The sequence below is a fragment of the Procambarus clarkii genome, chromosome 2 (assembly GCF_040958095.1).
Source record: "Procambarus clarkii isolate CNS0578487 chromosome 2, FALCON_Pclarkii_2.0, whole genome shotgun sequence".
Classification (NCBI taxonomy): Eukaryota; Metazoa; Arthropoda; class Malacostraca; order Decapoda; family Cambaridae; genus Procambarus; species Procambarus clarkii.
In genome coordinates this window covers 51,428,559-51,441,489 of record NC_091151.1, presented here as the reverse complement: position 1 = coordinate 51,441,489, position 12,931 = coordinate 51,428,559, and the positions used below count along the sequence as shown (strand labels likewise).

The 12,931-nt window shown below is 44.4% G+C and overlaps 1 protein-coding gene across 1 annotated transcript; it reads right to left on the bottom strand.

Moving 5' to 3' along the window:
• Nucleotides 1–7,255: 7,255 nt before the first annotated feature.
• On the bottom strand, nt 7,256–12,120 carry LOC138366609 (mucin-17-like). The gene is made up of 3 exons (XM_069327682.1): nt 12,105–12,120; nt 9,284–11,733; nt 7,256–8,560 (listed from the first exon to the last, which is right to left on the bottom strand). The coding sequence occupies exons 1-3, from the start codon at nt 12,118–12,120 to the stop codon at nt 7,256–7,258; spliced, it is 3,771 nt and encodes a 1,256-aa protein (XP_069183783.1).
• Nucleotides 12,121–12,931: the final 811 nt, after the last annotated feature.

Genomic DNA, 12,931 nt, shown 5'->3' with positions numbered 1-12,931 from the left:
ATTTAGCTACAGTAACTGTTTCTACATTAATCTACAGTAATGGTTCCTAAAATGATTTAACTTCCGTAATTATTACAATAATTATGTTACATAAATTGTAAGTTGTTGCAACTATAATTAAGCTACAGTAATTGTTGCAACATTGTCTGTTTCTACAGTAATTGTGTCCACATTAACTGTTGAAACCTTAAGTATTTCTCAAGTAATTGTCATTACAGTAACTGATTAATGTGTTCTCACCTAGTTATGTTCACCTATTTATGCCATTGTGATCGAGCTCTTGGATCCCCCCTGTCTAGCCGCCGGTTGTATACAGCATGGACTCCTCTCCTATTTCCCTATCATATTTACTTTTAAAATTGTGAATAGAATTTGCTTCAACAAACTGTTCCTTTTATTAATTACATTTTCCCACTTCTTCGCTAAATAACTAACATCTCTGTGACTAATCTGAGCTTCCAGCTTTCACCCATGTCCCCTTTTTCTGTTGTTATTCAGTGTGAACAATTCCTCTATTTCCACTGTCAATCCCCCTTATTATTTTATAAGTCTCTATCATATATCCCCGCTCTCTCGTATTTTCTAGTGTCGTAAGGTTTAGTTCCTTCAGGCGCTCTTCATATCTCATCCCTCGTAACTCTGGGACAACCCTCGTCGCAAACGTCTGAACCTTTTCCAGTTTCCTTATGTGTTTCTACAGATGGGGATTCCATGATGGCGCGGCATACTCTAAGACTGGTCTCACGTCGGCAGTGTGAAGCTCCCTAAATGCCTCCTTACTTAGATTTCTGAATGATGTTCTAACTTTTGCCAGTGTAGAGTACACTGCTAACGTTATCCTATTTATATGTGCCTCAGGAGTTAGATGTTACGTCCACTCCCAGGTCTCTTTCTCGAATCGTCACAGCTAGGCAGTTCCCCTTCATTAAATACTATACTTTTGGTCTCCTGTCACCTAGTCCCATTTCCATAATTTTACACGTGCTCGTGTTGAACTCCAATAGCCATTTCTCCTACCATCTCTGCAGCTTGTTCAAGTCCTTTTCGATGATCCTACTGTCCTCATCTGTCGCAACTGATAATGATAATATTATTTAGGGAAAAGTACACACATACACAATGAGTTACAAGCAGAATGATGGATTTCTACTCTTTCAATTCATCGTCTCATTAATTTCGCGTCAAACGCAAAAATGGAGAAAAATGATTCGACTCATGTCGACACTTCGCTTACGTATATTAGAAATATAACTGGTCCCAACAGTTCTATTCCCACACACAATCTGGTGTGTGTGTGTATATATATATATATATATATATATATATATATATATATATATATATATATATATATATATATATATATATATATATTAGTATATTTTGGTAGCAGTCTTTCCTGTAGACATATATTATTAAATATGACCGAAAAAGTGTACGAAATGTACGAAAGATTGAGAAAATTCGTGTTAGAATTATTAATCTTACTTTTTCGGTCATATTTAATAATATATATATATATATATATATATATATATATATATATATATATATATATATATATATATATAATATATATATATATATATATATATATATATATATATATATATATATATAATATATATATATGTGTGTCTGTGTGTGTGTTTTATTAATATGGATAAAACAGGAGGAGTGTGTTATCCCCCAAGGCAGCAAGACTCGGGCGGCGGCCGTCCGCCTACCAGCCATGCTGGGAATTACACTATTGCAATACCGTTGCAGAAATAGGGAAATGGTGCATACCAATCCCCACCGATTATTTAATAGCCTTCCCTGGCCACACATGCTCCATACTGCGCGTGGTTCCCCGCTAGAAGCCGACTGCTTTAAATAAACCATCAACACATACGGGGAAAAATCCGTGTTGAAATCTTCTTTTGCACGATCACACAGTTGCGAGGCATCCGGCTGGAAGCTCTTTGTAACAGATGCAAAGCGCTCAATCTGCAATTTGTTTTATTTTGTATTTTCCTGCCATTCCGTCAAGCTCAGTGCTGGTACACTGTTGATGGAAGGCTTAGGCCTTCATGGTCCTGGCATCCGATACGTCCTTAAAATTTAGGGAATTAAGAGGTGGTCATTGGCAAGATATTCATGAAAGAAGTCAGGTTACAAACCTTTTGCGCTGGATTGTGATGCGCAGGAGGTCGGTGAGATGGATGGTGTTGCGCAGGATAGTGGTGTGATGGATGGTGGTGTGTTGGATGGTGGTGTGTTGGATGGTGGTGTGATGGATGGTGGTGTGATGGATGGTGGTGTGTTGGATGGTGGTGTGATGGATGGTGGTGTGATGGATGGTGGTGTGATGGATGGTGGTGTGATGGATGGTGGTGTGATGGATGGTGGTGTGATGGATGGTGGTGTGTTGGATGGTGGTGTGTTGGATGGTGGTGTGATGGATGGTGGTGTGATGGATGGTGGTGTGATGGATGGTGGTGTGATGGATGGTGGTGTGTTGGATGGTGGTGTGATGGATGGTGGTGTGATGGATGGTGGTGTGTTGGATGGTGGTGTGATGGATGGTGGTGTGTTGGATGGTGGTGTGATGGATGGTGGTGTGTTGGATGGTGGTGTGATGGATGGTGGTGTGATGGATGGTGGTGCGCTGGATGGTGGTGCGCTGGATGGTGGTGCGCTGGATGGTGGTGTGTTGTAGGGTGGTGCATATGAGTGTACTGCGCAGTAGGACGGTGAGGTGGATGTTGGTATACAGGAAGACGGTGAGATGAGTGGTGGTGCACAGGAGTGTACTGCATAGAAGGGCAGTGGACTGAATGGTAATGCACAGGAGGGCAGTGCACAGGAGAGCAGTGCGCAGGAAGGAAAGTGCATAGGAGGGTTGTGCACAGGACGGTGGTGCACTGGATGGTGGTGCACAGGAGGATGGTGCACAGGAGGATGGTGCACAGGAGGATGGTGCACAGGAGGATGGTGCAACCCTATTTAGATCTCTTGAAATGATAGTGAGTTTTTTCGTGTTTATTTCCCTCTCGAATTTTGTATCATGGACAAATTTGTAAATTTTGTAACAACGAGTTAGCTCAAACCTGAATCTAAAACATTTTTATATATTATGGATAACAGTGGTCCCAGGGCTGAGCCTTGAGGCACTCCACCTACATTTTCCCTCTCTGACTTAACCCCATATACACTTACTCTCTGTTTCCTTTGGAATAGCCATGCCCTAATCCAACGTAATATAGCACCCCCAATACCATGAACCTCTATTTTTGTAATCAGTCTTTCATGTGGCACTGTATCAAAGGTTTTGCCGAAATCAAGGTACACAACATCACAAACCTTACCACTGTCAACTGCCTCAACTATGCTGAAATAAAATGATAGCAATTTTGTTAAAGATGAACGTCCATTTGTAAAACCATGTTGTAAATCATTTATTAATTTATGTTTTCAAGATGAAAACGAATGGTATTTGCAATTATCGATTTAAGTAACTTTCCCACAATAGACGTTAGGCTAATTGGCCGATAGTTTGACGCAAGTGATCGATCTCCTTTCTTAAAAATTGGTACCACATTAGCAACCTTCCACGACTCTGGCACTTTGCCTGACTTTAATGATTTATTAAATATGGTAGACAATGGCTCGCATTTTTTTGAATAAGCCAAAGAATGGCTTTGCATTCTTAAGCACTCTGGCATACACATCGTCCGGCCCTGGGGATTAGTTTGGATTGAGTTTCACTATTTGTTTAATAACTTCCTCCCAGGTAACTGCTAAATTAGTCAACCTGTCCTCTTCCCCACCCACATAGACTTATTTGGCTGAAGGCATAATGTTAAGTTCCTCTCTAGTAAATACTGATAAAATATGTATTACAAATACTACTCATTTCTTTTTCATTATAAGTTGTCTGACTTGTCTCAGTTTTTAATGGACCTATCCTTTCCCTAATCTTTGTTCGATATAACTGAAAAAACAAGGATTTGTTTTTGCTTTCCCTGCTATACGAACTTCATAGTTTCATTTTGCCTTCCTTATCTCTCTTTTTTCATTTCTAACCATTTGGCAGAATTCTTGTTCTAAACTGACTTCCCCATTTTTAATCCTTTTGTATGAAGCTTTCTTTCTACCTATAAGGTTCTTCAGATACTTTGTTATATATTTGGGGTCATTATTATTCGATCTATTCAATTTCTATGGTATATTACGTTCCTGTTCTTTGCTTAGAACATTTTTTACTTAATTTATACTTTGAATCCACATCGAAATCCCTTTTTACATCACCCATCGCTGGGTTCACGTCTCGCTCCAAGACGTGATGCGCTGTGGAGGTACCCCTCATGCCCAAGACTTTACAATCTATTTCACCCCAAAAATTTCTTAAGCCATTAAAATCAGCTTTTCGAAAATCTGAACTTTAACAGAATTTTCTCCTACAAATCCATTCCATTCTATGCTAAATCTGATTTCTTTATGATCACTATTCCCTAGCTCACTCCCTATTTCGATGTCATTAATTTGTGTTTCTCTGTTAGTTAACACAGTGTAAAATATTTTTTTCACGCGTTGGTTCCTTAACGTGTTGCTTAAGAAAGCAATCGCCAATTCTAGAAAATCTTCTGCTTCATTATTCCCTGTTCTGTTAAGCCAGTTTATTAAGACACCCAAGACACAAAAGGTGTTTGACCTAGATGCTCTACACATTTCATCCCATAGGGTTTTGCTTCCAATCTGTCTATGTATGGTGGTCTGTATATAACTCCTATTATAAGAGTTTTATCTTTAATTCTAGCCAAATAGTTTGTGTGTGTGGCGCAGTTTTGATTCCCTCGTTTAGACTACATTTCAAATTTTCCCTAACATATATGGCCACTCTCCCTCCTCGTCTCATATATCAGTGTGAAATAGTTTAAATCCATTAATTTGATATTTAGCTAATAGATCTCTATTTTCTACATTCATCCATGTTACGATGCAATAAGATCTATTGTTTCTGTGCCCTAGAAAAAATAATTTAAATCGTATATTTTGTTTCTTTGACTCCTGATGTTCATGTAATATACCTTAAGTGACTTGTTATTTTGAGACCCTTCTCTGTCCCTGATCATTTTGCAAGTTTTCCCCCACTAACACACACTTTTATTGTCTCCTTACTCCATATCAATTCTTATATGACTATATACTAACAATTTAAACTCAAACCCCTTCAACCACAGGTTCCAACGAGTTGACAACAGCAACAACTCCAGTCCTAGATAAATGAGCTTCATCCCGAGCATACATGTCATTCCTTCCATAGAAGTGTTCCCAGTTATCAATGAATGATATTGCATTTGATTTACAATATGTGTCCAGTAGGCAACTGACAACAAGTGCCCTCGACAACCATTCATTTCCAACTGCCTTTCTTGGAAGAATGCCACACATGATGGGGATTCCTCCCTTGCTCCTAACTAATTCTATGGCTGTCTTAAACCTCAGTATCAGTTCCTCACTCCTAACTCGTCCAACATCATTTCCACCTGCACAGATACAAATAATGGGTTTGTTCCCATTTCCAGCCATAATATCACTCATGTTGTTAACAATATCACCAATTCCTGCTCCCGGATAGCAAACCCTTAACCTGTTCCCCCCTATCTCTGTCACAAAAAGTTCTTTAAAAATACCTCACCTGGGAATCTCCCACAGACAAAATTAGCTTAGCTACTTTCTATACTTTGTGATCAGCTTGAGGACTGGCGCTCCCTTCGTTGCCTTGACTTTCGAGAGAACTGCAGTCTCTGTACAGCACTCATCTTCCAGCACGGGGAATATGTTAGAAGTCCTTAGGACATCTGTAGGCGACTTTGTCAGAGTTTTCTTAAGACCCCTGACCTTTACAGACCCAATAGGCGTCATGGTGGCAGTGTGTACACCTTTCTGGGTCTTGGTGACAGGGACCACACGCTTGAGTGTCTTAGTGACAGGGACCACACGCTTGAGTGTCTTAGTGACAGGTGTGTGGATATTATCTCCAGCATTTAATCTCATATAACATTTGAATAAATAATTAATTCTAAATAAACTAAGAGAAGTGGACTGTAAAACTTCTAAATATTATGGAGTGATCTTTTGGGGGTAAATTGCACATCTTTTGGGGGTAAATTCCATAATGTTGATACTATTTACAACATAGATATGAAAATGGTATCATGAATAAATCAGCAATAAATTCCAAGCAGGGGGTTAGTATGCTAACTACTGAGCTATTAATATACTGGAAGCTTAGCTATCTAATAGTGAACGTAGAATACGCCAGACAGCTCTCTGTAACCCGTTTAATCCAGAACGGGGTATACTTCTCTCATAGATAGCTCCTCGCTGCAAAATTTTATATAATATCTATCTAAGAGTGTATATTTACGCGCATACACATTGAAATTGAAATGGACTGGGTATGGGAAACACATTTATGGGTGTTTTCTGATGTTCATACAGCATAACGATAGGGCACACTAATGAAATACTAAATCATGGCCACAACAAAGTATTCTAGGGATACTTAGCCCACCGAACGCGGTGGCCACAATAAGATGAAGCTGGCAGCTGAGTCTGAGGTCCCATAATGCACGGATGTTCCTACAAACAGACGATAAGGATGGTCAGCTGCGGGATACGAATCCAATATGGTTCCACTCTCAGCGAAGTCACCCACAAGAGCTCCGCGCGCCACCTAGCGCCAGATGGTACAAACTTGATGGGATATAATTCACAATATTTTATTTTGATTTCCTATTAAATAGAAGCATTGCTGACGTTATTTTACGTCATAATAACGTACTCTATGTAACAACAGACGATTTTCCGATGTGTATATCATTGAACCTAAGTGACGTTAGATAAATTACATAAATTCACGTAGGTGAATTTTAGTTCATGACTTTTGTTTACTGGATCAGCTGATTGCAACTGTGGAAAACTTTACCAATAAACACCGATATAATTTACTGAATTGAATTAAATCAATTGCCAATATACATCTCTTAATAAATTAAACAAGGTTAGACTGGGTTTAATTCGATTTATATATACATAGTTCTTGTCGTGAGAGCTGGGCGGCTGGCGAAAAAAATCGCAGTCAGGAATTATAAAAAGAATTTGACGGTATTACGTCTCATATTAATTAGAATTGGGTTGTACAACGCTACTGGTTAGTAGAGTTAGTAAATTAGATTTCTTAGTACTATAAATTTATATTAGTGCATTAGGGTTTAGTTTTTGGGTGTTGGAAAGTTCCAACAACAGTGACCACACCCTTGTGAGTCTTGGTGAGAGTGACCACACCCTTGTGAGTCTTGGTGAGAGTGACCACACCCTTGTGAGTCTTGGTGAGAGTGTCCACACCCTTGTGAGTCTTGGTGACAGTGACCACACCCTTGTGAGTCTTGGTGAGAGTGTCCACACCCTTGTGAGTCTTGGTGAGTGTGTCCACACCCTTGTGAGTCTTAGTGAATGTGTCCACACCCTTGTGAGTCTTGGTGAGTGTGTCCACACCCTTGTGAGTCTTGCTGACAGTGACCACACCCTTGTGAGTCTTGGTGAGAGTGTCCACACCCTTGTGAGTCTTGGTGAGTGTGTCCACACCCTTGTGAGTCTTAGTGAATGTGTCCACACCCTTGTGAGTCTTAGTGAATGTGTCCACACCCTTGTGAGTCTTGGTGACAGTGACCACACCCTTGTGAGTCTTGGTGAGAGTGACCACACCCTTGTGAGTCTTGGTGAGAGTGACCACACCCTTGTGAGTCTTGGTGAGAGTGACCACACCCTTGTGAGTCTTGGTGAGAGTGACCACACCCTTGTGAGTCTTGGTGAGTGTGTCCACACCCTTGTGAGTCTTAGTGAATGTGTCCACACCCTTGTGAGTCTTGGTGAGTGTGTCCACACCCTTGTGAGTCTTGCTGACAGTGACCACACCCTTGTGAGTCTTGCTGACAGTGACCACACCCTTGTGAGTCTTGCTGACAGTGACCACACCCTTGTGAGTCTTGGTGAGAGTGTCCACACCCTTGTGAGTCTTGGTGAGTGTGTCCACACCCTTGTGAGTCTTGGTGAGTGTGTCCACACCCTTGTGAGTCTTGGTGAGAGTGACCACACCCTTGTGAGTCTTAGTGAATGTGTCCACACCCTTGTGAGTCTTGGTGAGTGTGTCCACACCCTTGTGAGTCTTGGTGAGAGTGACCACACCCTTGTGAGTCTTGGTGAGAGTGACCACACCCTTGTGAGTCTTGGTGAGAGTGACCACACCCTTGTGAGTCTTGGTGAGTGTGTCCACACCCTTGTGAGTCTTGGTGAGAGTGACCACACCCTTGTGAGTCTTGGTGAGAGTGACCACACCCTTGTGAGTCTTGGTGAGAGTGACCACACCCTTGTGAGTCTTGGTGAGAGTGACCACACCCTTGTGAGTCTTGGTGAGAGTGACCACACCCTTGTGAGTCTTGGTGAGAGTGACCACACCCTTGTGAGTCTTGGTGAGAGTGACCACACCCTTGTGAGTCTTGCTGACACACAGCTTTCGCCAAATACATCACAAACAGTGTTCCATCTTTGCTACCTTTACTAATTAACAAGATCTTCCTTAAGTAATAAGACGAACGTTTGTAACTGTTCTGACATCCTGCCACATTGTAAACACACACATCTAACATATGAACAACTTCTAACACACTAACCTAACATCCTAACATTGCTAGCACACCAAACGTTAACACACATTGATTATATTAGATGCTCAAGTGAACCCCGTGCACGATGCAATTTGCATGCAACTGGATAATCCATATTAAGTGGTGGCCCATCGTGCATTCACACATGATATTGCAATGAGTGCAGCCTGTCATCAGGCAGGACTAGTCCTGCCATCAGGCAGGAACAGTCTGCCATCAGGCAGGAATGATCTGCAACAAACACGGCTAATCTCCCTAATGGGCATCACTGGGAACTGAAAGTTTCTCTGCTTAAATTGGTTCGCCCTGGCCTGAGCTGCCATTTGGCTTTATTTGGTCCTGATTTTCATCACTATTTTCTTTGGAGTTGTTCTGGCTTTAATTTGGTCTATTTGGAGTTTAATTGGGTCGATCTATTTCGCATGGGCCAAAGTTTCGGTCTCTATTAGCGTCAACTTTGTTCAGAAACTTGATCCGTTGGAGTTAGGTATTGTAAGCCAAGCAGCGACCAGTGTAGCAGCGTCCAGTGTAGCAGCGACCAGTGTAGCAGCGACCAGTGTAGCAGAGACCAGTGTAGCAGCGACCAGTGTAGCAGCGACCAGTGTAGCAGCGACCAGTGTAGCAGCGTCCAGTGTAGCAGCGTCCAGTGTAGCAGCGTCCAGTGTAGCAGCGTCCAGTGTAGCAGCGACCAGTGTAGCAGCGACCAGTGTAGCAGCGTCCAGTGTAGCAGCGTCCAGTGTAGCAGCGACCAGTGTAGCAGCGACCAGTGTAGCAGCGACCAGTGTAGCAGCGTCCAGTGTAGCAGCGTCCAGTGTAGCAGCGTCCAGTGTAGCAGCGACCAGTGTAGCAGCGTCCAGTGTAGCAGCGTCCAGTGTAGCAGCGTCCAGTGTAGCAGCGACCAGTGTAGCAGCGACCAGTGTAGCAGCGACCAGTGTAGCAGCGTCCAGTGTAGCAGCGTCCAGTGTAGCAGCGACCAGTGTAGCAGCGACCAGTGTAGCAGCGTCCAGTGTAGCAGCGACCAGTGTAACAGCGTCCAGTGTAGCAGCGACCAGTGTAGCAGCGTCCAGTGTAGCAGCGACCAGTGTAGCAGCGTCCAGTGTAGCAGCGACCAGTGTAGCAGCGACCAGTGTAGCAGCGACCAGTGTAGCAGCGTCCAGTGTAGCAGCGACCAGTGTAACAGCGACCAGTGTAGCAGCGTCCAGTGTAGCAGCGACCAGTGTAGCAGCGACCAGTGTAGCAGCGTCCAGTGTAGCAGCGACCAGTGTAGCAGCGTCCAGTGTAGCAGCGACCAGTGTAGCAGCGTCCAGTGTAGCAGCGACCAGTGTAGCAGCGACCAGTGTAGCAGCGACCAGTGTAGCAGCGACCAGTGTAGCAGCGACCAGTGTAGCAGCGACCAGTGTAGCAGCGTCCAGTATAGCAGCGACCAGTGTAGCAGCGTCCAGTGTAGCAGCGACCAGTGTAGCAGCGTCAAGTGTAGCAGCGTCCAGTGTAGCAGCGTCCAGTGTAACAGCGTCCGGTGTAGCAGCGACCAGTGTAGCAGCGTCCAGTGTAGCAGCGTCCAGTGTAGCAGCGTCCAGTGTAGCAGCGACCAGTGTAGCAGCGTCCAGTGTAGCAGCGTCCAGTGTAGCAGCGTCCAGTGTAGCAGCGACCAGTGTAGCAGCGACCAGTGTAGCAGCGACCAGTGTAGCAGCGTCCAGTGTAGCAGCGTCCAGTGTAGCAGCGACCAGTGTAGCAGCGACCAGTGTAGCAGCGTCCAGTGTAGCAGCGACCAGTGTAGCAGCGTCCAGTGTAGCAGCGACCAGTGTAGCAGCGTCCAGTGTAGCAGCGACCAGTGTAGCAGCGTCCAGTGTAGCAGCGACCAGTGTAGCAGCGACCAGTGTAGCAGCGACCAGTGTAGCAGCGTCCAGTGTAGCAGCGACCAGTGTAACAGCGACCAGTGTAGCAGCGTCCAGTGTAGCAGCGACCAGTGTAGCAGCGACCAGTGTAGCAGCGTCCAGTGTAGCAGCGACCAGTGTAGCAGCGTCCAGTGTAGCAGCGACCAGTGTAGCAGCGTCCAGTGTAGCAGCGACCAGTGTAGCAGCGTCCAGTGTAGCAGCGACCAGTGTAGCAGCGACCAGTGTAGCAGCGACCAGTGTAGCAGCGACCAGTGTAGCAGCGACCAGTGTAGCAGCGACCAGTGTAGCAGCGTCCAGTATAGCAGCGACCAGTGTAGCAGCGTCCAGTGTAGCAGCGACCAGTGTAGCAGCGTCAAGTGTAGCAGCGTCCAGTGTAGCAGCGTCCAGTGTAACAGCGTCCGGTGTAGCAGCGACCAGTGTAACAGCGACCAGTGTAGCAGCGACCAGTGTAGCAGCGTCCAGTGTAGCAGCGACCAGTGTAGCAGCGACCAGTGTAGCAGCGTCCAGTGTAGCAGCGACCAGTGTAGCAGCGACCAGTGTAGCAGCGTCCAGTGTATCAGCGTCCGGTGTAGCAGCGTCCGGTGTAGCAGCGTCCAGTGTAGCAGCGTCCGGTGTATCAGCGTCCGGTGTAGCAGCGTCCGGTGTAGCAGCGTCCAGTGTAGCAGCGTCCAGTGTAGCAGCGTCCAGTGTAGCAGCGTCCAGTGTAGCAGCGTCCAGTGTAGCAGCGTCCAGTGTAGCAGCGTCCAGTGTAGCAGCGTCCAGTGTATCAGCGTCCAGTGTAGCAGCGTCCAGTGTAGCAGCGTCCAGTGTAGCAGCGTCCAGTGTAGCAGCGTCCAGTGTAGCAGCGTCCAGTGTATCAGCGTCCAGTGTAGCAGCGTCCAGTGTAGCAGCGTCCAGTGTAGCAGCGTCCAGTGTAGCAGCGTCCAGTGTAGCAGCGACCAGTGTAGCAGCGTCCGGTGTAGCAGCGTCCGGTGTAGCAGCGTCCAGTGTAGCAGCGTCCAGTGTAGCAGCGTCCAGTGTAGCAGCGTCCAGTGTAGCAGCGTCCAGTGTAGCAGCGTCCAGTGTATCAGCGTCCAATATAAACAAGAAGATGGCAGAGAGCAAAAGATGGCGGCCTCTGAGCTCTGTGTCACCTTACATGATGAGTGAAGATCTTCTGGTGCCGCACCTCCATCATCCTGCACGTTTGACCAATGGAGATGAGGGTCCTCTTAATAACGTCACTTTTGGCTCGTATGCGCGGCTATGGCCAAAACTGGACGTAATTTGAAATGAAATCGACTCACAAAAGTGACGTACTCTTCCGTTTTCTGTTTGAGTCGTCCGGCTTACTCGGAATGGTTAGAAGAGGAAACTTTCAATTAACATTTTTCATAAAAATTTGAAATTTTATGAGAATTTCCTGCCCACCTATCAGAGGACCCTTAACTTACTGTTGCTGAAAAAGAAATCCCATTTTTTTTTTTATTTTTTTTTTTTTTCATTTTCAAATTACGTCCACTTTCGGCCATTCGGGCAAATGGCCAAAAGCTACGTTATTTTTTAAGAGGACAGGTTGATCATTAACATGTGAGGGTAGAGATGAGCTCACAGTCTATCTCTCTACTTCAATCTTAGGCCGGATTCTGCTCGCTTTATCTCGGCTTGTTATCTTTTGTTTTGATATGCTGCTCGATTTGTTAGGATTCTGCTCATCTAACGGTTGTTCTGATTCTATGTCACATTTTCCTTTTGTGAGACACAGATGGTCATTGTGGGAACCGACCTGTGAGATTTATATTTATTTAATTTATATGAATTTATATTTACGTTAATTTATATACTTCGATAGCAATTTGTATAATGATAAGTGGACTGTATTTCTGCAATAATCTCATAATCTCACAAATCGATCCTCTACACATTAGGGGGGGTTATTAAATTAATATATATGCAGCCAATCAAACTACAGTAATAGCTACATACATTGATGAGGTTCCTTATCTTATAGTACAGCAGGTTAGTCCACCAGGTATAACTAGGGTGTAGACACCAAATTATCCTCTTTGAGGTAGCTTCCATCACCCAGTAACTGGTGCACATAATCTTGCATCCTCGTCTTGACCTGTCAAAAGTGCGCTAGCTGTGAAGCCAGATACCTATATATGACAAGTATATCAGAGAAAACAGTACATGGAACATGAAGACCTGGCTTAATTACCTTTAGTTTGAGGCTTCCACGAGATCTAACCGGGTCACCCTATATCCTGACATTAATGGCCATAAATGAATGATAAACGGGTTTCGGATAGACACTTAACTTGATTGTAGACATCGTGTTGG